This window comes from Mustela nigripes, chromosome 13 (assembly GCF_022355385.1).
Source record: "Mustela nigripes isolate SB6536 chromosome 13, MUSNIG.SB6536, whole genome shotgun sequence".
In the NCBI taxonomy this organism is placed as follows: Eukaryota; Metazoa; Chordata; class Mammalia; order Carnivora; family Mustelidae; genus Mustela; species Mustela nigripes.
Genome location: NC_081569.1, coordinates 111,977,726 through 112,002,023, shown reverse-complemented (window position 1 = coordinate 112,002,023; position 24,298 = coordinate 111,977,726). Strand labels below are relative to the sequence as shown.

At 35.7% G+C, this 24,298-nt stretch overlaps 1 protein-coding gene across 17 annotated transcripts in view; it reads right to left on the bottom strand.

Annotated features, from left to right (window-relative positions):
• GPHN (gephyrin) overlaps window positions 1-24,298 on the bottom strand; it is a 637,714-nt gene that overhangs the window by 54,315 nt on the left and 559,101 nt on the right. For all 17 annotated transcript variants that reach the window (XM_059373410.1, XM_059373413.1, XM_059373412.1 and 14 more), the window contains 4 exons: window positions 20,406-20,461; window positions 15,255-15,374; window positions 13,658-13,716; window positions 12,428-12,581 (listed from right to left, as the gene is read on the bottom strand). In XM_059373410.1, the coding sequence (XP_059229393.1) occupies window positions 12,428-12,581; window positions 13,658-13,716; window positions 15,255-15,374; window positions 20,406-20,461 (389 nt within the window). The remainder of the gene's footprint in view (window positions 1-12,427; window positions 12,582-13,657; window positions 13,717-15,254; window positions 15,375-20,405; window positions 20,462-24,298) is intronic.

Below are 24,298 nucleotides of genomic sequence, written 5' to 3'. Positions count from 1 at the left end.
TCCTTCCTGAGCAGAGAGCCCAATGGGGGCTCAATCCCAGGACCCTGGGATCATGACCTGAGCCGAAGGCAGAGGCTTTAACCCACTGAGCCACCCAGGTGCCCCCAAAAATTAAAAATATTTTTGTTTGGTGTGCCTGGGTGGCTCAGTGGGTTAAGCCTCTGCCTTTGGCTCGGGTCATGATCTCAGGGTTCTGGGATTGAGCCCCGCATCGGGCTTTCTGCTTAGCAGGGAGCCTGCTTCTCCCTATCTCTCTGCTTGCCTCTCTGCCAAGTTAATAAATAAAATCTTAAAAATTTTTTTTTCTTTGTTCAACCCTCCTGAGGAGATTTTCTATCTCCTTTCTAAAAGAGAAATCATTTAGTTTAGATTCAAAGAGGCACGTGTACCCCAATTTTTATAGCAGCAATGTCCTTATTAGCCAAACTGTGGAAAGAGCCTAGATGTCCATCAACAGAAGAATGGATAAAGAAGATGTGGCATATACATACAATGGAATATTATGCAGCCATCAAAAATGGAAATCTTGCCATTTGCAACAATGTGGATGGAACTAGAGGGTATCATGCTAAGCAAAATATGTCAATCAGAGAAAGACAATTACCACATGTTTTCACTGATATAAGGACTTTGAGAAACAAGACAGAGGATCATAGGGGAAGGGAAGAAAAAATGAAACAAGATGAAACTAGGGAGGGAGACAAACCACAAGAGATTTTTAATCTCAGGAAACAAACTGAGGATTGCTGGAGTGGAGGGAGGTGGGAGGGATGGGATGGCTGAGTGATGGACATTAGGGAGGGTATGTGCTATGGTGAGCACTGTGAATTGTGTAAGACTGATGAATCACAGACCTGTGCCCCTGAAACAAATAATACATTATATTTTAATTCAAAAAACTATTAAAAAAAAAAAGGAAAGAAACATCATCTTCTTTGTTTCAGGGATTTAATGCTATGGTCTTGATTGAATTACCAAAGGTTCTAAAATTGGTTATAATGGCTAACTTTCCCTTTTTTATATTAAGAAATGGGTTCGTCTGCATCTAAGACCTTTTCCCTATTTGCAAAGGGAAGAAAATTAGACTTTTATAGTGGTCGATAACTCTTTCCATATCCCTTGCAAGCAACTCCCTTATAAATTCCTACTTTTATTTCTCCCTTTTCTAGAAAACTCAATTCACTAAACTGATCAAAAACCAATTCTTAGTCATTATGGACATACCTTAGAAATACTCAGGTTAAAAAAAAAATAGTCCAGATAAACAGATCTAACACAAAGAGAGGGGAGAAATTATAAGCTCTAATGGAGCATGTTTTTACTCTAAATAGCTTTTGATTAAACTCTGGGAAAAAATTTTAAAATTCAGAGTTAAATTGCCTTGGTTGCTGAGTTGTAAGAAAGAAAAAAGAACATTTAGACCTTTCAAACATAATTTAAGAATTTGGTTTATAACTACAGAGGTTTACAAGTTGCATTTGAAAAAAGTCCACGTTCTATTATGATGACTTTTTGTGCAAATTAGACTGATTTTATAATCTCGCTTTAAAAACTGTCCTGACTTTAATAGCATGTAGGAAATTATACTAGAACAATACACTAGTTTAATTTTAATATTCAAAATTTCCTTTCCTGGTTTTGTTACAAGATAGCAAAATTTATGTTCATTTAAATCTGAGAATTGTCCTGACTTTAACAGCACATAAGAAATGATACAAGAATAATATTCTAGTTTAATTTTAATTTTCCTCAATTTCCTTTGCTGGTTTTGCTACAAGATAGCAAAACTTCTGTTCATCTAAATCTGAGAATGATGATATGGAATATGTCTGTGAAAAGAGGCTGATGAGGTCCAAGACATGCTACCCCAAAATATGGCAACTGTTATATGGATGTTTAAAGCTGAAGGAATTTGAGAAATAGCCTGTGTAGGAAGGACTTTCTGGCCTTCCCTTTAAATAGGTCATAAAACCCTCATGTGAGAGGTGCTTTTCCTATGCCGAAGAAAGGAGCATTCTTACCTCTGAAGATGAAGGGACTCAGAGGAATCTGAATGAACAAGCCTACTGTTTCCCTCAGTTTACTACACTTTCCTCATACCCTTTGTCCTATTATCTTTTTCCACAACTTTCCACTCCTCCTCAAACCCAATATAAAAAGGCTCATGTTTAACATTTCTTCAGGTCTTCACTTTCTTATGAAGGCTCTTATGTCACATAAAACTTATATTAAATAAACTTGTATGCCTTTCCTCTTGCTAATCTTGTCTTTTGTTATAGGGGTAACAAAATGTAGAACTTGAGACATTAAAAGGGAGGAGAAAAAAATTTACTTTTCCTTCCCTACAAAGTGAATTCCTTTTTTTTTTTTTTAAGATTTATTTATTTATTTATTTGAGAGAGAGAGAGAGAGAAAGTAACTATGTGCAGGGAAGGGGAGAAGGGGGAGGAGGGTGAGAAGGAGAGTGAGAGAGAGAACCCAAGCAGACTCCCCACTAGCATGGAGGCAAATGTGGGGTTCAGTCTCACTACTCTGAGATCACGACCTGAGCCAAAATCAAGAGTCAGACACTTAACTGAGCCACCAGCTGCACCAATAAATAAATCTGTAAAGAAAAATTGTTTTAGTATCAGCTCATTCAAAACTGTAATTATATATTCACAGAAAATTATACAAATAGTACAGAGAGGTCCCCTGTACTTTTCACCCAGTTTCCCCAATGGTTACATTTTATGTAACTATAGAATAATATTAAAATCAGGAAAATGACACTGGTATAAGGTATATGTATACTTCATTGCCACCTTACCACATATGTAGATTTGTGTTAACCTGCCACCTTACATCAAGACACAGAACTCTTTCATTACCTCAAAGATCTATCCCCCATGCTGTCCCATTATAGTCAGTCACATTCTCCCTCCTCGCCATCTCTAGATGGGAAGCACTAATATATTTCCCATCTTCATAATTTTGTCATTTCAGGAATGTTATATAAAAGGAATCATACAGTTTGTAACCTTTTAGGATATTTTTCCCCCCACTCAGCATAACACCATTAAGATCCATCCAGGTTGCTGCATATAACAACAGTTCATGTCTTTCTAACGCTGTCTCCAGTTTTGGGTATTACAAATAAAATAGACCACTTATATTTAATGTAATTATTGATATGTTAGGACTTACATCTGCCATTTTATATATATATATTTTTTTTGTTATTTTTTATTTCTTTTTTTTTCCCCTTCCTCTGTAGTACTTAAATATTTTTTAGAATTCCACTTTGATTCACCTGTATTATTATTACTGTCTTTAAAGCTAGATTTATTTATTTATTTAGTTTGGAGAGACAGAGCATGCACATGTGCAGGTGTGTGAGTGATGGGGGAGGGGCAGAGGTAGAGAGGGCATCTTAAAGCAGGCTCCTCACTGACTGTGAGCTGGACATGATTCAATACCATGGTTCAAGCCAAAATCAAGAGCCAGCTGCTTAGCTGCTGAGCCACTAAGGTGTCCCACACCTGTATTACTTTTGAGTGTATCTCTTGTAGATTTTTTTAGTAGTTGCAAATAAATATGGATGTTCATCATAGCATTGACTATTTCAATGGTGAAAAATGGCAAACAAACTACTTACTTAATAATAGGAAATTGACTAAATTAATTATGAGACACCCACATAATAGTGTTACTGTCATTGCAAGATATTTGTGATAAGCTGTTCAAGTAAAAAAAGAACATAATAGGGACGCCTGGGTGGCTCAGTTGGTTAAGTGGCTGCCTTCGGCTCAGGTCATGATCGCAGCGTCCTGGGATCGAGTCCCACATCGGGCTCCTTGCTCGGCAGGGAGCCTGCTTCTCCCTCTGCTTCTAGCCTGCGACTCTGTCTGCCTGTGCTTGTGCTCTCTCCCCCTCTCTCTCTCTAACAAATAAATAAAATCTTAAAAAAAAAAAAGAATATAATAGCATTATAGCACTGTCCCGTTTTTACAAATATATATTTACATAAGCATAGAAATAAGTCTGAATGACTTATGCTCATGGATTGAAAGAATAAATATTGTTAAAATGACTATGCTATCAAGAGCAATCTACACATTCAATGCAATCCCTAGCAAAATACCATGGACATTTTTCACAGAGCTGGAACAAATAATCCTAAAATTTGTATGGAGCCAGAAAAGACCCTGAATAGTCAGAGGAATGTTGAAAAAGAAAACCAAAGCTAGTGGCATCAAAATGCCAAATTTCAAACAACATAACATTTAAAAAAAAAAAGAAGAAGCTATAATCATTAAGACAGAATGACATGGGCACAAAAACAGACCCATAGATCAATAGAATAGAATAGAGAACCCAGGATTGGACCCTCAACTCTATGGTCAACTAATCTTTGATAAAACAGGAAAGAATATCCAATGCTGTTTCTTCAGTAAATGGTGTTGGGAAAATTGGATAGCCACATGCAGAAGAATAAAACTGAACCATTTTCTTATACCATACACAAAAATAGACTCAGAGTGGATAAAATACCTAAATGTGAAACAGGAATCCATCAAATTCTAAGAGGAGAATACTGGCCTTTGACCTCGGCCATAGCAACTTTTTGCTAGACAAGTCTCCAAAGGCAAGGGAAACAAAAACAAAAAAAAAAAAACTACTGGGACTTCATCAGGATAAAAAGCTTTTGCATAGCAATGGAAATGGTCAACAAAACTAAAAGGCAACCTATGGAATGGGAGAAGATATTTGCAAATGACATATCTTGGATACAGATCCAAGATCTATAAAGAACTTATCAAACTCAACCCCTCAAAAGACAAAAAATCCAGTCAAGAAATGGGCAGAAGACATGAACAGACATTTCTAAGAGAAGACATCCAAATGGCCAACAGATACAAGAAAAAATGCTGAATATCACTCAGCATCAGGGAAATGCAAATCAAAACCACAATGAGACATCACCTCATACCAGTCAGAATGGCTAAAATTAATGAGTCAGGAGACATCAAATGTTGGCGAGAATGCAGATGAAGGGAACCCTCTTACACTGCTGATGGGGATGCAAACTGGTGCAGCCACTCTGGAAAACAGTATGGAGGTTCCTGAAAAAGTTAAAAATACTCTATGACCCAGCAATTGCACTACTAGGTATTTACCCCAAGGTGACAAATGCAGTGGTCTTAAGGGGCACCTGCACCTCAGCGTTTATAGCAGCAATGTCCAATGTCCACAGTAGCCAAACTGTGGAAAAGAGCTGTGATGTCCATTGACGAATGGATAAAGAAAATATTATGTGTGTGTATGTGTGTGTGTGTGTGTGTGTGTGTGTATGTAAAATGAATATTACTCAGCCATCAGAAAGGATGAATACTTACCATTTACATTGTTGTGGATGAAAGTGGAGGGTATTATGCTGAGCAAAATAAGTCAATCAGAGAAAGACAATTATCATATGGCTTCACTCATATGTGGAGTATAAAAAAAGGTGCAGAGGGCCATACGGTAAGGGAGGGAAAACAGAATAGAAAGAAATCAGAGAGGGACACAAACTATGAGAGACTCAAGGATAGGAAACAAACTGAGGGTTTTTGGAGGGAAGGTCGGTGGGGGGATGGGCATTGTGATACGGAGGGCAGGTGATATGGTGAGTGCTGGATGCTATATACAACTCATGAATCATTGAACTCTACATCTGAATCTAATGATGTACTATATGTGGGCTAATTGAATTTAAATTAAAAAATAAAAAAATAAAAAATGAGACAAAGAAAAAATAAAGACTATATAGAATATATGAATGAACTATCTACTGAGGGAATGTGCTAGGAAACTGACAAGATAGTGACATCAGAATTATTGAGCAACTTTTAAGTACCATGTTGACATTAAATGGCAGAAATTTGTTATGGACCAGGTAATTACAGTTCTCTGAATTTTCTCAGTAATATTTGTCTGCTTGGGAGCAAAAATGGAGAAAGCAGAAGATCAGTTTATTTATTAGCATAGGAAGCAAAGGAACAGATTAAAGGAGTGAGCAACATTAAAGTGGTAAATCATGGTCTTTAATCTGGATAGGAAGTATGGTATAGCTAGTAGAAAATAACAAAGGTAAAAACTACCTAACCTTAGAGGTTTCAGGGACTGCCACTGAAAAGTAGAGAAATGAAATGTAAGGAAACTCCTGTGGGAAGTATTGTGGCACAGTGAGAGAAAAGTTGTTACAGCCAGAAGACTTAGTAGTGAAATAAGGCTCCATCATTTACACAAAATAGATAACACTGGGAAAACTGTTGTGTTTTTGAGCTTCAATTTTCTCTTACTTGAAATGAAGGATAATTATACTATCCTCATAGTGTTGCCTTAATCATAAAGCACATAGTGGTACTGGTCATAGTAGATACTCAACCTTCTGTTCCTTCTCTTATTAGTGAGGTTAAGTATTACAGTTCTGTAACAGCAGCTGCTTGTGAAAGGCCCCAAACAGTATTATATGGAGTTTTAGAGAGATTTTATATAAATGAAGTTCAAACTTGTTTATATAGGCCTCTGTTTTTGACAGTGGCCAAGAAAATGATAGGAGATGGAAAAAAATAAGCAAATACATAGTGGAGATGAATACATTTAATTCTGCATGTGTGTGTGTGCATGTGTGTATGTGATAGAAAGGGAGTATGAGGAATAGAAAGAGGATATTAAATGAATAAATATGAGTTATGGAATATGGCTGAAAGTGAGACAGTACCCCCAAAACTAGAAGACCCAATGCATACTAAAAAAAATAATTATTGTTTGGACTTTGAGTAACCGGATAGCAAGCATACTATCTTGACTCCCTGAATTAATGGCAGCTGGTTGACTTATGTCCAGTTTAAAGACCTTTAGGTCACCATCTAAAGTTTCAAGGATTCGGAAAGAGAGGATATCATCAAGAGTCAAAATAAGAAAATAAGACTGGAAAATATAAAACAAAACAAAACAAAATACCTGGGAAATATAAGTATTGGGGAAAGAAGAGGAAGATCCAGCTGCCTCCTAAGTGTAAAACTTATATACCCTATCTTCTATTTATATTCATTGCCTAGGTGACTTTATCTAGTCTCATGATTTAAAATACTATGTATATGCTAATAATTTCCACATGTATATCTTCAGCTCTAATCTTTCTCCTGTGCTACACACAATATGTTCAATTGCCTACTCAATATTTCTACTAGGATTTTTAATTAAGTATCTCAAACTTAACATGTCCAAAACAGAAGCCTGATTTCTGCTGCCTAATCTTTCTCACCTAAGTAATAACTATCCTTAGAATTGATCAAGTCAAAATCTTGGAATTCATCTTGACTCCTCACTTTCTTTTATATTCTACTTTGAATTCACTAGCAAACCCCGTTGGCTTTAACTTCAGAATATATCCTGGATCTGATTATTTCTCATCATTTCCACTGCTACTACTCTGGTCCAAATCTCTTGCTGGACATTACATATCTTTCTAACTAGTCTCCCTGCTTTTTCCTTTTTCTCTCCATATATATATATGCCATGACATACTAAAGCCAGAGTAAACATTTAAAAATTTAAGACACGTTATGTTTCATGTTATGCTTCCCTTCCTCAAAACTGACTACTTAGAATAAAATGGTCTTGTTTCTGTTGCCTCCCTAACCTCACATCCTTTTACTTTGCTCCTTTCCCTCTATACTTCAGTTATAAACATCACAAGCATACCCCCGATCTCAGGATTTTTCTGTCTCTGTCGTTCCCTCTGCTTGGAACTCAGTTCCCCTTACATGGCACCACCCTCAATACCTTCAGATTTCCACTCTAAATTTATCTCTTCAGTGAGGCCTGATTACCCTATATAAAAAATTTTATCAGTCAGATCTGGAAAGGAAAACCAAATCCTCTAGGTATTTCAAATGAAGGGGAGTGGAAGAAAAAAGGACTGAATACAGGGAATTGGTTTCAAATGTTTGAGGAGGGCTGGAAAAACAAAAGGAGAAAAGTGTGTCTCCAAAGATCAGTAACTACAGGAAGTCACCACTGTCCCTAAGGCTGCTGGGAGAAAGTGATGTTACTGGGGATTGAGGAGCTTATACTTCAGCTAACTTCTTCTTCTAAAATATTTAATTTATTTATTTGACAGAGGGAGAGATACAGCGAGAGAGGGAACACAAGGAGAGGGAGTGGTAGATTTAGAGGGAGAAGCAGGCATCCTGCTGAGCAGGGACCCTGATGCAGGGCTGGACCCCAGGACCCCAGGATCATGACCTGAGCCAAAGGCAGACGCTTAACGACTGAGTCACCCAGGTGCCCCTACTTCTAATTTATTTCCAAGTTTTAATATTGTGTTAATGCATCCCAATGACAAAACCTAACAGGACCACAGGTGGAAAGAATCCAGGAAATTGGGTTTTCAGCCTTCTAGCTTTATTGTAAAGAGGAGAATATGAAAGGGGTGATGTAGGGTAGGTTTCAACAGGTAATATTTGGCATATACCTCTTCTACTACTAGTCTTTATCATCTTATCCTTAATTTTTCTTCATACCACTTACTGGCATTTTTTGTTTACTATCTCCCCTATCCTGCCTCCATTAGAATATAAATTCTGTAGGAACAGGGAATTTGTTTGTCTCGTTCGCTGCTATATTCTGAGCAGTCAGCACAGTGCCTGGCATCAGTATGGTAGCATACTAAATGGGGAAGGGTGGTGGAAATGGTTTGCCCTGCAGAGCATATTTTATCACAGACTTTTCTTAGAATAGCCAGTGCATGGTGATGATAAAAAGCAGAATGACTTATAGTAAGTTTTACTATTATTTTCTAATTTTCTACACACAGTGGATCCTCTTATGTGAGGGTAAAGAGTTAGAAAACCCTTTTCCATCTCTAAGGACATATTTGAGCTTCAGTTCACTTTCTAGCTCTTCCCTGGAAATTTGATAAAGACGAAATGTCAGCTTGTTATTAGGCAGTATTTTCCATGGCAAAAATAATCTCTTATTGGTAACTGCATATGGACTAGAAGGTACTATAAATGAACTATAGGGGCACCTGGGTGGCTTGGTCATTAAGCGCCTGCCTTTGGCTCAGGTCATGATCCCGGGGTTCTGGGATCCAGCCCCATATCAGGGTCCCTGTTCAGTGGGAAGCCTGCTTCTTTCTCTCCCACTCCCTCTGCTTGTGTTCCCTCTCTTGCTCTCTCTCTCTCTGTCAAATAACTAACTAAATAACTAACTAAATAAATAAAATCTTAAAAATAAATACATGAACTATGAATACCTAGTGGGAAGCCATATCTTTGGGCTTTTGTCAATGTGGTGACACTTGTATCTACACATTTCCCTTATAGGGACCTTGGAAGCTGCCTAAGACTATTAGAAAAAATATTAATTCTTATGTAGGACATGCTTCTAAGTTGGTGGTTCCCCTAGTCTCCTAGTATAATTCTTGTTCCCTTGCACCTGAATGTTACTTGAAGAAAAAAGAAAATAACTCTTGGATGGCTGTGTAGACGATTAAGAGGATTAGTTCCACTGAAGATGAAAGTCTGATGCAGCCTTGCTGGACACTGAATTTCCAGTTCAAAACCCTTCTAAATAAACTGGTTCACGACAGAGTGTATTCACAACTTATAAAACTCATTTTAGTTAAGATAACCCCTCATGGAGGGACGCCTGGGTGGCTCAGTTGGTTAAGCAGCTGCCTTCGGCTCAGGTCATGATCCCAGCGTCCTGGGATCGAGTCCCACATCGGGCTCCTTGCTCCGCAGGGAGCCTGCTTCTCCCTCTGACTCTGCCTTCCACTCTGTCTGCCTGTGCTCGATCTCGCTCGCTTTCTCTCTGATAAATAAATAAATAAAATCTTAAAAAAAAAAAAAAAAAGATAACCCCTCATGGACATTCCAGCATGTAATAGATGCCTAATAAATATTTATTGAACAAATGCATGAGGTTGGAAATGTATGCCACAGTTATGTAATTATTGGATGGTATTACCTAAATGTTAACATACACAGTTTGTTGAAAGAAACAAATGTCTGCATTGACTATTCTGTACTAGTTATAGTTCACAACTGTACCTCCCAATTTTGAAATAATTCCCCCATCCCAAATAAACACATGTAGTCACAAAATACTGGGCAGGTTTTAAAGACAGTATACACAGATATCTTGTATGGCATTCTTTGGGTTGCCTCAGGCCACTGTTCTGCTTACTGATACACCACGCTGGATTCAAAAGTGGACATATATAAAGCCACTCATTCCAGGAGAAATCAGTTAGTACTAAAAGGGAGCTTGTGCTGTGACTGACTAAATTATAGACTTGCCACATTAACAGACAAGTGTTAATTTCTTTTGGCCTCTCTGAAACAAAATAATTTTTCCCCATTATTTTCTATCAAAGATCTCAAGCCTTCAAAAGAGATACTATACTTCATTCATTTCTTTTATTCCCAGTTTCCAGTATAATTCCTGGCATAGAGATACCTAATAAACATTGGTTGAACTAAACTATACAATCACAGAGAGTCATAATAACAACTAATCTTGGATGGAACTAGGGAATGAGTGCTGAACTATATGAAACCAGAGATTATGGATTTAGAAACATTATTTTAGATTGTGGATTTAGAGATTTAGAAACATTATTCCCTTGGAAAACCATGGTAAATATAGTAGGCCACAGAAAATAGCATCTGTGAAAGCCCATCAAGGATAATCAAGCCTATGGAGGCAGGGAACTAGGACTACGAATTCTTCCTTAGATTCCATGATATAACTATCATCTCTATTCTTATCCCATCACTTTTCTTTACCACTAGCCAACAGTTTTAATACAGAATGTATGATAGCTTTAAAAATATTACCAATGTAGTCTGGAGGATAAGTGAGACTATGGTCCAGCCTTACAAAAACATTAGGAAGAATACAAGAAATACAGCTTAAACAAAGTTGCCTAATAACTAGTTATTCATGAATTTGCTCATTCTCTTTAGCTTTCGCAAACCCCCCATGAACTCACTTAAATGCACAAAGCATACAAATAAATCACAAATAAGAACAGTTCATTAAGTCAACCAGTTTATCAGATATTTCTTTCTGATGCCAAACATAATGTCAGTTAGTCCTAGGGATATTAAAATCTTCACTATGTAGATCAATTGAAAAGAATGTTTTGGGTCAGTCAATAGTTTTAGAGAATGACCAGTGTACCTATACTAAGTCTAGAATACTGATTGATCTCTCCATTAGCAAAACAAATATTCTATTCTTTTCTTTTGCTCTTTCTATTTTTTTAAATTTAATTTAATTTAATTTTTCCAAGAGTCATTGTTTATGCACCATACCCAGTGCTCCATGAAATATGAGCCCTCCTTAATACCCACCACCACGCTCACCCATCCCCCACCCTCTCCCCTCCAAAACTCCAAAATTTGTTTCTCAGGATCCACAGCCTCTCATGCTTTTTCTCCCCTTCCAATTTACCCCAATTTTTTTGCCCTTTCTAAAAGAGCTATAAGGATAAGAGACCTTTGAAAATGTTCATTTCCAAGACTTGAAGAAATTAAAAATAATGGTTTATTTTCATAATAAATGGTTTATTTTCAAATAAATGGTTTATTTTCAGAATAAAATTAGGGATTAAAAGAGAAAAAAAAAAAAAAGAAATCCTGTAAACCTTTTTAAAAATAGTAAGGTCTAAAGGCCTAAAAAAAATCTCAATAGTTTCTGATTCTGCTCTTAGGCTTTGAATTACCAACAGATCCATTTTTCAAGATTCCCAGTCTGATTAGAACATCTGATTTCTTGTATAAGCAAAACATGGAACAGGAATTTTTCAAATTCAAATTGAAACTCCCCATCCTAAATCAGGGTTGAAATGACATTTGACATATTGAGAAACATGCCACCAGAGATGCCATCCTTGCAGAAAAAGAGAAAAGATTATCAAATTCTTCCTGGTGACTAAGTATCACAAGGAACTTCCAGCAAGATGAAGGGCTAACCATTGTGTCCCAATTCACTGATCCACACAGAGGTGGCCCATCATCTCAGCAGCAGGGTAGGTAGAATTCATTGTCCTAATGGACTGAGCACTCAATTTGCATAGTTGAAATCTATAGTTAGCAGTCAACATTCTTTGTTTATATGTACTGAGTGTGTGGAAAGGTCATTGGTTATAACATTTTGTTCTAATAAATGGAAGGGAAGATTTCTTAATATGTAATTTCTAGTCTTCCTCCTTATCTTCTGTACTTGAACTATCCTGAGGCCAGTATATTTATTTCCCTGTTACATGTATGTGGTAAAAATCTGTAATCCACAATGTTCTATTTATGACACAGAACAGAAGTCAAAAAGACTTTTTACCTGAAAGTTGAATTAGTTACTTACTCCCCCCGAACTTTTTTTTTCTTACCTCATTCCCTGTTGACATGACTGCAACAACTGGAAACTTATTAACTTCAACCTCCGTGACACCTACAGTTGCCAGAAGTCCAATCTCTGAGGGGCCCATATGGGTTCCTTTGGCCAAAACGCACTCCCCTCTTTTAATGTCATGGCCGATGGGTCTGAAAGTCAAAGTAGAACCATAAGCAGTATGATAAGAATAATATCTTCTCAATCGATGTTAGTGTCAAAGAAGGAGGACACTTAAGAGGAGAAAAGAGTTAAGAGATGAGGCAGGAACAGAATAATAAAATAAAAAGCTTCTAAAACTCTTTGTTGTTTTAATAAAAAATTTAAATCACAAAATAAAAGAAATAAGATTTCCATTTTTGCTAAGGAATATGTTATTTCACATTTGAAAACTATTTTACAAATTGCTTTATACTAAATTACAGTAAAAAAATACCAACTACAAACTTTCTTTGATATAAGGCAAGAATTTATATGAATATATCTAGTGGCATTAATGATAAGATGTCCATAGCATGTTAGCTTTGGGGTGAGGAGAATAACACTAATGAGGTTACAGTCACAGGGATAATTTCTATTTGGACAATTTAGGCTGGCCCAGGTCTACGGCCACAGAAGTCTACTTGGCTTGGCTTCTTGCCATAGGGATGTGAGAATTGTAGCTTTGTTATAAGGACATTTGAGCAAATGTAGTATTGATGGGATTAGGGCAAACACATCCCAATGTAAGAAAAATAATGTAAAGTTTTTGCACTACTTATGGTAAGACAGTAGTCTCATTTTTGTATATAAGGAATAGCAGGTTATTCTACTAATATTGGTAGTCAGTAGAGGAGGGGCTATCAGCTAACTGCATAAAAACTCAAATCTGGGATTATCTGTGTTGATACCAAATTCTGGATTATCTGGGGTGGGGCTAGATTTCTGGATTATCTAAAAGCAGGATTAATTGCAGATTAAGTAGGCTCATGACTTTACTCCTTCTCATGTTGCTTTTGACTATTGTATTTACCTTTACTATGTTTACAAAAAAGTAGGCAGAGTAGACATGAAATGCAGAATTAAGAAAATTCATTTTGCTACTTGTTAAAAGTCCTCAACACTAATGGCTAAATGACTGAGCTGTGGGTTTACAATAGCCATGCTCTCCTGAGTTCATGATCATGAACTCATGTTTCCTTTTGTAGAAACAAAAGTTGGCTACACATTCTATACATTATGAATTTACCTGATATCTTGGCCTGGTCGAGCTTGCACCAGAATTCGTACTTCAAGTTCCTCGGTACCCTATAATAAGAGCAAGTCATGTAATTTCGAACAGAATAATCTAACAGAATTTCTGATCAATACAATTTAGCTACTCAGATGCATTTATCATCAGATAGGTACAGAATATATACAAATACAGAGAAACAGAACCATTTGCTACACATTTTGAACATGATAAATTTCTACCACAGGTACCTGAAAAACTAGGTTTGATGCCAATACATTCATTTATAAATAAATAAAATTTTTTCATAATTTTCGTGTTTTTAAAAATGTACCAATTCAAATACTGGATTTTACATTGTAGGATAGCACTCTCAAGGGAAAACAAAAGATCTATCTATATGGCTACCCTAATAGATACATCAAATGTGGATGGAGATAACCTGTCTCTTCTGTTCCCATGAATTATGCCAAGTTTCCCAGATATCTGCAGAAATTTCAATGAAGGACTTACAGTTTTCCTGGTAGTAGATATCTGTAAATTAATGGTGATCATTAATTTTACATTTATGGGCTGTGAATAATATTGTGACACTGGAACTGTGTCTTGTCATCCGGCAGAGTCGGTGGATGCATGTGTTCTGGATTTCAATGCTTTGCTGGCTTCCCTGATGCCCAATAAATCTGTTGCACAGTTTTAACAGCAGGCAGTGTGATATGTGTGCCAAGATTTGAATTTTATAAGCCTTACATGTGGGAAAGTAATTAAAAAGAAAATCCCAGATCAAGAAAAGTGGCTGTCTCTCAGCATGCCAAATTTTACTATATAGCCAGCCAGCCCAGAAGAATATTAGTTATTTTAGCTTCGGCTTTTAAGATACAAAATATCTTAAACTACTTTAAAAAACGAGTTAAGATAACTAATCATTAAAATGTCAGTTGAAACTATTCTTTTATTGGTGGCTGACCCTCTGGTTCCAATAATTGCCACGAGTTTCAGTGAGATGAAGACCCATTTAGACCAAGAAAATTCCCAGGATCCTTTATTGTAGGCTATAGAGGGGGCACCGACATAAATTTAATTTTTCCAGGGTGTCATTTGCTGGCAAAGATTTTTATGAATTATAGAAAACCAGAGTTGAAGGGCTATTTGGTTCAAATGCTTGGCCTAGTGTAATATTTAAGAACTTGCTCAAGTTTCTTTGTTAATTTCTTCTCTGTTAAATTTTCTTTCACATTTTATCAGAAGCTAGTCTTGAATAAATTTCTCAGCTATAAGGTATGTCAACAGTTATTATCTCTGCTGCTCTATTTGAGGTAGTTTCCTTCCTTGTTTGCATGTGAAATTTCGTGGGCCAACTGTGGTTCAAGTTCTATTATAATTATAGTAATGATCATAAAAATATCTCCTGTAAAAAAAGATTTTTAAATATAAGGCAATTCCTATTTACTGGAGACCCATACACTACAATGTAAGATCCTAACATTACCAAACAAACGAACAAATAAAACCCAAAAGCCCAACTGGATTAATCTTATAAACACTGCAGAAAATGGGCATAGTTTATAACCCAGCCATAGGAACAGAGCAGTAAAACCTGGTGATAACATACATCATCGGATTCCCTGATTAGTTCAGTATCTTCTACTTGTACTACTGCATCAGCACCGCAGGGGATTGGAGCACCTGTTGTAACCCGCATGACTTGTCCTGGCATTACTGTCTGAGTTGGCTGAAAATACAAACATGTAAAAAAGAATTGATTTACTCTGCTGTGGCAAAGGAAAAGTCTGCAGGAGATTTAATATTTTTAGAAACAAACCATAAAAGGAACATCTTATACTCTTATTCATTTTGGCCCAAAATAATAAAAACTACCCACAAACAGTTGTATTTACACCAAAGAGGCTTTAACTTATTTAAGGTAATGACCACTAGACAGATGTCTTTCTGGGTGCCCTGTTTTCCTTTTGAAGAACTGTGACAATTGTCACTATTGTGTCTCACTCAAACAATGTGAATTTTCTTAATACTTCTATGTAAAGTGATTTGAGTGTCTTTAAGAAAAAAAAATGCCATGCAATGTGATTTTATGAAAGACAATTATGAAAAACTAGCACATTGGTCATTTACTTAAGTTTTGATGTTAAAGAAATGTAGTACTTTATTAAGTAAACTTTTTTTTTTAAAGATTTTATTTATTTATTTGACAGAGAGAAATTACAAGTACACTGAGAGGCAGGCAGAGAGGGAAAGAGAAGGAAGCAGGCTCCCTGCTGAGCAGAGAGCCCGATGTGGGACTCGATTCCAGGACCCTGAGATCATGACCTGAGCCGAAGGCAGCGGCTTAACCCACTGAGCCACCCAGGCGCCCCTTAAGTAAACTTTTTTATTTAATAAAGGCAAGTCAGAAAAATCATTTTAATTATTTCACTTGAAATCTTTCCAAAACATATTAGTTCACCTTTCAATAATGAAAGTCTAGAAAATGCAATGAAGTAATTAAAAAATGATTCCAGTGTCTGTAATGATTTCTGCTAAACATTATATCCAGATTTTCATTATCTGATCTCTCATACAGATGGTACAGGAGACTGACCCCATGCCCTGCCCTGCAAACTTCTCTCAGCATAGAGAAAAGCATATTTCTGTAAGATCCGTTTGATAGGTTTGATTTGGCCTCATAGGCCAATGATTTAGGTAAGAGTTGGGAAAAGGAATGCTTCAAATTTCTCCTAAAAGTGAATTCTAAGATATCTTCTTAAGTATTTAAAAATCTTAAGTCACAACAATGTGAATATATTAACATTACTAAACTGTACATTAAAAATGGTTATGATGGTACATTTATTTTATTTTATATATTTTCTACCACATTAAAAAAATTTAGGGAATGGTTAAGGAAAAATACCCCTCTATTAGAAGTATAAAGTAAAACAGGAAATTTGTTTACCAGAGCAGCCTTGAAAATCTTTTTTCAATAATATTACTGCAAACAATATTACCAATAACTAAAATTATCAAACCCTTCAATTTATACTAGGGATAGTGTTAAGTGTATTGTTACATTCTAGAATACAAGCCCTTACAAAGATCAGGATTTGTTTTTTTGTTTGCTTCTCCAGATAACATCTTCATTTTCTATTCTGTGCTGTGACCCAGAAGGCTGCTCTCTATGGACTATTTCATCTAGGTTCCCGTTACTCTGGCTTCTGATTAGGTTCAGCTAATGGGAATGGTCAACAAGAGATTAGAGGTACAAGAAAGGGAAAGGTAGGGTTTTATTCTACTTGCTCTTTCTCTGCTGGGCTGCAGTGTGGTGATGGCTATGTCATCTTTATTACTGAGGGCCACAGCTCCTATTGGGTGGTGTTGTCTCATAGCTATGAATCTCCCCAGGTCCAGGTAAAACTCTTTCCCTTTGTCCCATTAGAACTAGAGATAGCTGGTAGTGGAGAGTCATTGTTAGCACCTGGGTGCTTAACATTCCTTAGCTGGTTTCCCTTAACCCTATTTCTTGGGTATAGTCCCCTTAATCACCCCTTTTCCAGAAATATTTATCACTTTATCATACCAAAGCCTAGAATGCGTCTAGCACAAAGTTGGTGATGAATAAATATTTCTAGAATGAATGCATGAACATGTATGATCTCAGAAGCTCACAACTACATGAAGTATTCCATCTTTCTTGGCTTAAAACTCCAGTGTTCTCCCTGCCTTTCTCCCATAGTTACTGGCAAAAGAGATTCTTGGGATCAGCTCTCGCATTGAGCTATGGATCTTATATTTCCTTATTTTGCTATCTGAATAAAAGATATTCAGGGTTTTGGAATGGTTGCATTTTTATGTAATTTTTCTACCAAGATGCTGCATAGGATTTCATATGAGAAGTTTAGGGCCCAATGCATTAAAATAAAAAAAAATTTCAACTTAGATATTACTCATTGTCTGGGACATCCCTTAACCTACTGTACAGGGTCATTTTGCAGTGCAGTGATTTTTGATGAAAAGTTTCATTTTGATATATATATTTATTTTTACTAGAGTTATTAATGCTAAAACTATCTTCAGAGCCTATGCAACAAAGATATTTGATATAGGCCTAAACAGGTCCTTCTTTTGCTGAAAGTGCCTTTTTTGGCTAAGGCAGAAAGTGAATCCTAAAGTGAGTTTCAGGGCAGCTGCTTCTTAAGCTGAAGAGTGTTAGTTTGTAGCCCTGCCTCAATTTAGGCAGGTTCAATGGATACTTTGTAAATTTACTCTAAGTTTTATTGTGGTTGTACATGTAATTTTCTCTACTTCTTGGTTTAAACTAACACTTATGAAGTGTTTTTGTGTAATCATTAAATAAAAAATGTGGCTCCTCTCTAAGATTAGTAAATCTAAGTGATAGGTGAAGACTTCCTACCAGCTCACTTATATGAGATCCAATGTAAAAGATATTATTGGATATATAAAGATATTTATAAACCTCAATTGAATGGAATCAGATGAAAAACTCTAGGAATATGTGAAGTAATTCCTTTAGATTCAGAGTAACAATTCTTTATAAGTAACTCATTTTTAAAAATTTCTATTGATATACCTTATAAGTTTTATATAAACTAAAATGGTTAAAATCTTGATTTTTCCTTAACAGAGGTGTTGAGGTTTTTTTTGAGATTTGCTCAGTGACAGCACTTTATAATCATGTAATATTTTCTTTGACAGTGTCCAGTGCTAATCAATAGGACCAAAGTATAAATGATTTAAAGTCAAGTATTTGATACACTAAGAAAGTATTTTGTATATCACTGTCTCAGTGTAATTCTCAAGCATACGTACTTCCAAAAAGTGAGCAATCTGGCTAATGTAAGATCTCTGTGATTGCTACAAAGTCTGTATGATACCTTAGTTATAAAGGACATCACAGATAAATCAAGGAGAAACCCCATTTTCTTGTATGGTTTTCATCTTTTTTCCCCATAGACCTTACAAGAAATTAGCAACTTTTAAGTTTCATGACTTTTTTTGTGTTCCTAGTTCTCTAGTACATTCAGAAATCTTAACTAGTAAATAAGGTTTAAGAAGACAAAAAGGCATTTATTAATCTGTTACCTATCTATCTATTTATACTAGGCTTTGACTACCCTGAACTATTGGCAGTTCCCTAAACATTCTATGCAATTTTTAAAAACACCTGTGTCTTGATTTCTACTGTTCTCTTGGCCTAGAATGTCGTTTTCTCATTTCTGTTTTTGTAAAATCCTCTTAGGTCCAGCTCTAATAGTATTTTCTTAATACTCCTAGGATGAAATGCTCAACCTCCCTATTGTCTTCCACAGTACATGACTGATAGCATTAGTTTAACATTTAATATATTATAATTAGTTGTTATATTCTGTCACCTCCACTAGATGTAAACTCCTTAAGAGTAGAAATCATATCTTAATCTACTTTATACCCCTAGAACGCAACACAGTGCTTGGTATACATAGTAGGTATGTTTGATAAATGTTAGATAGACTCAACTGAAGATCAGAGACCTGAATAATTGGTACTTTGTAGCTTTGTAATACAAATGGATGCTTCAGACATCCAACACTGAGTGAAGTATATATTGAGAAGTTGAGTAAATTATGAGGTCATAATACAAGACATTTATAAAAAAGGGACCCAGGCCTAGCTGTTCTTTTAGTGATGAGGATTAAAACCAACCTGTGTATAACATCTAATCACTATAGTGCCAGTTTGGCTTCAGCAATCTATACACAGACCTCTTTGATGCTTGGATGTAGGGATGAGGTAGCTGGGGTCACCACCATGGGCACCATTCTTCTCCTATATACTTACTTAACTTTTCCCTATTTTCAGCACATATGGGAGTACATACTAAGCCAAGGAAGAAAAGGCATGGGACATAGCTTTTGCTCAAATCTCCACATGTATTCATTCATTCATTCATCCATGCATTCATATCCTCCTTTATTTTTATATAATACTTATGAATACTCCATAGTAGCAGAGGATAAAAAGTATCTTGGTCTTCTTCTGGTTCTATTTGATAAGGTAGGAGCTCTTTTAACCAACCTTCAAAATTCACTGGATTAACATACGTTCTCTATTTCCTTTTAAATATAATGATGCATACAGCACTGTTTTATACACACACACACACACACACACACACACATGCATATAGATATATGTACTTAAGTTTGAGGCTGTTAGACTCTTTTAAAAGATTATTATTATTATTTTTTTTGACTCAAAAGTATCAAATAAGAGACCTTCTACTGTACTTCCATCAGTGCTTCATTTCTTAATAGAAATATATGTATATTCCTGTACGCTGGCTAGTTCCCTAGTGAGAAAAGCTAATCTAAGTGATTAGCTAGAGAGGTTAAATAATTTGCTTCTAATTTTCCCTGTTTGTAATACAGGTTGGAGAAAAGTTTGAGAAGATGACCTAGAAACTATAGGTCTGCTTAGAACATTAATGTTTATATAAGAAAGAATCATCTAATCATAGGACTGGAAAATGCTTGTAGGGAATCTGTGAGACACACCAAAAATACCATGCCATATATTATTAGATGCAGATTTCTTTCAGTTAAAAAATAATTCTTTCAGCTTTCTCATGGGAACCGTCCTTTAATCTCTTTGATAACTTGTTTAATCCATCTCTAAAATTTCCATTACAATGATGGTAGAAACTTAGAATTGGATGCTGAAAGTCCATGAAATTGAAATCTTAAGAGTCTTTCAAGCCTGTGAATCTTACCTGCTCACCAGCTTGGGATTCCCCAATGATGAAACGATCTCCTGGGCCATCAGCAGCTGTGAGGCGAACAGAACCAAGAACAAACATCAAAATGGACGTACGGCACGGAATAAGGATCGAGTGTTGGAATTCTAAAATTTGACTCAAATGATCAGATAAAGTTTCAGGAAAATGGAATACTTTTCTGAGCTCCTCAACCAGACAATGGTGTTGTAACTGCTGGTTTGATCTTTGTATCCACCATTCAGAAGTACCAGTAGAAGTGATTTAATCATGCTCTTTCTTGGTGTTACTGGAGATGGTCTTCCTGTTGTGCCACAATTTGATTCTTGTACTTTTAATTCTTTTAAGGATTTATTTATTTAAATAAGAGAGAAAGAGAGAGTGAGCAAGCATGTGTGAATGCAGGGAGAGGTAGAGGATGAGAATTTTCAAGCAGACTCCCTGCTGAATGGGGAGGTTGATCCCATGACCCATGAGATCATGATACAGGAGATCACAATCTAAGCTGAAATCAAGGGTCAGAAGCTCAAATGACTGAGCCACCCAGGAACCCCATATATTTGTACTTTTTAAATAGAACTATTTCTTCTAGCCCATCCTCCTAAATAAATACTATCTTTTCTATGGGCATATATGTGTGATGTATGTGTACACTCTCGTGGATATACCTATATAGATATATTACTATTTATATTCACATTTCTCCATTTTCTATAAATTTCGAACTATTTTCTTATTTATCACCCAATCTGATTTTTATAATAACCCAGTAAAGTAGAAAGAAAATATCTTTTTTTTCATTTGACATTTGAAGGAAATGAATCACAGAATGGAGGAACTTAGGTTGACAAGTTCTGATTAGTGGTAGACCTAGGACTAAAATACAGTACCTTAATTCCCAATACAGTATTTTTTTTTAAATAATGGGCCAAAGTGTTATTTCTAAATCATAATATACAGGCAACTCTGCATTACAATTTCCATTGACTATTTATTTTTAAATCAGAAGAAACAGAATTGAGAGGGAAAAACTCAACCAATTTTTTTCTATATACAGTATAGCAATAGCTGCACCAAAAAATATTCTGGGAGAGAAATATATTCAAAAGGGTTTTCTTCATCTATGATGTGGATTTCAGATCCATACTATTGGCAAGGCAGTACCTATCAAATGAGTTTTATGATCATGACCATTACTTCCATGTCATCTGTCTACGGCAAGGATTTGTGGACACATATACAGAAAAGTTAACAGCTTTCTATATGAATATTTTAATTATATTTGCAACCATACTTTAAATAGTAAAAAGTATTTCTTTTAAAAAGGACATATGAAATTTATTTTTAATTTTTATTTATTTTTAAATTTTGTTGAGAGAGTGAGAGAGTGAGCGAGGATGTGCATATGCATGGTTATCAGCAGAGGGAGGAGGTAGGTGGGGAGGAGCAGAGGGAGCAGGACAAGCAGACTCTGTACTGAGCTCCAAGACCAGGGCCGGGTTCAAGCCTTGGATCCTGAGACCATGACCTGAGCCAAAATCAAGAGTTAGATGCTCAACTGACTCAGCAACCCAGGCTCCCCAAAATTCATTTTTTAAAAATGTGACCACAAAGTGGTGTTTTTTAAAGTCTTATATATAATATTGTTTATAATGAGCCACTTTTTTTGCACAGGTGGCTTTGTTTAACCTGATGTAGAAAGGAAAAAAAATTAACACTAAGTCTCTTCTATGTACTAGATGTTGTATCTTGTGCTTCATAGACATTATTTTAGTTGATAAACTCTTAGCTTTCTTGTGTTTTTTGGAATCCTATTATATTTTAAGTGCTCACTTGAAAAACAAGAATAGTTTTCCTCCAATGTTATTCTTATTAGGATGTTTTGGTGTTTTTAAAACATAAAATTATTTTTTTAAAAGAGCAATTTAAAATAGACATAAAACGGACAGAATCATTGCTTCCACAATTATCAACATTTTATCTATCTTATTTCATCTATCCTTCTGTTTATTTTTATAGTGTCTTAAAGTGAATTTTGATGTTCTTATTGTAGAAAATTAAAAAGTCAATTATCTTTCAGAATTCAAACACCAACTATATCTTGTGAATAAAGTAATTTTAAATTATTTTCTCTACTAGAGATTTTACCAGCTTGACACCTCTCATAAGCAACCTAGACATTTCTCTTTTACTTCTTGAATGAGAGGAAATTAGCAGGGTTTTAAAGTAAAACAGAGCTGAATCTGAATCCTGGTTCTGCCTATTAGTAGCCTCAGAACCTTCAGCAAATTATTTTTTTTTCATTTTTAAAAAATTTAAATTCAATTTAGTTAACATACACTTATTATTCATTTCAGGGGTAGAATTTAGTGACTCATCAGTTGTATATAACACCTAGTGCTCATTACCTCAAGTACCCTTCTTAATGCCCATTACCTGATTACCTCATCCACCATCCACCTCTCCTCCAGCATCCCTTGGTTTGTTTCCTATAGTTTAGAGTCTCTATGGTTTGCCTCCTTCTCTGTTTTCATCATATTTTATTTTCCTTTCCTTCTCCTAAGTTCATCCATTTTTTCTTAAAATCCATATATGAATGAAATCATATGGTATTTGTCTTTTTCTGACTGATTTATTTCGCTGAGCATTATACTCTCTAGCTCCATCCATGTCCTTGAAAATGGCAAGATTTCATTGGTTTTGGTAGCTAAGTAATTTTCTACAACTTCTTTGTCCATTCACGGATGATGGACATCTGGGTTCTTTCTATATTCTGGCTATTATGGACATTGCTGCTATAAGCATTAGGTTCATGTGCCCCTTTGAATGTTTCTATCCTTTGGATAAATACCTAGTAGTGCAATTGGTGGGCCATAGGGTGGCTCTATTTTTAACCTTTGAAGAACCTCCATACTGTTTGCCAGAGTGTTTGTACCAGTTTGTATTCCCATCAACAGTGTAAGAGGGTTCCTCCTTTCTCCACATCTTTGCCACACCATCTGTTGTTTCCTGACTTGTTAATTTTAGTGATTCTGACTGGTGTAAAATGGCATCTCATTGTGTTTTTGATTTGTATTTCCCTGATGCTAAGTGATGTTGGTCATTTTTTTAATGTGTCTGTTGGCCATTTGGATGTTTTCTTTGGAGAAATGTCTGTTCATGTCTTCTGCCCATTTCTTGGTTGGATTTTTTTTTGGGGGGGGGGTGTTGAGTTTGGTAAGTTCTTTATAGATCTTGGATACTAGCCCTTTATCTGATATGTCATTTGCAACTATCTTCTCCCATTCCATAGGTTGCTTTTTAGTTTTGTTGAGTGCTTCCTTTTCTGGCAAAAGCTTTTTATCCTGATGAAGTTCCAATAATTCATTTTTGCTTTTGTTTCCCTTGCCTCAGCAAATTATTAAGACTTTTTCTAAACTTCAGTTTTCTTGTTTATAAAAATTGGGATAATACTTTAAAAACAGTATCTTTTAAAGCTTTTTATTCCTCTCATTCATTCACTAAATTTCTATACAGTGTTCTGTGTCCTAGGTGTCATTCTAGGTGCTGAGACAGAGTGGAGTAAAACCAGCAGACGTGGTTTCTATTCTAATGTAGTGCCAACTTGCTGCGATGTTTTTCAAGCTCTGGAGCAAATATGGAGGTGGGTTTTAAAGTAAACTTGTAAAAAGTTTTTGAAATGAAAATGAATAGAAATATATTTTATCACACATGGCAAGATGAATATTGTTTCATGAAACTTATTTTTGTTTATATATGTGTGCATATGCACAATTTTTATATTGTATATGTTACATATGTTATATGTGTGTATAATAGTGTATTTAATGTGTGTCTTGTGGGTGGGGTTAAAGTCACTGATGTAGTGGAAGAGATAGATATTAATCAAT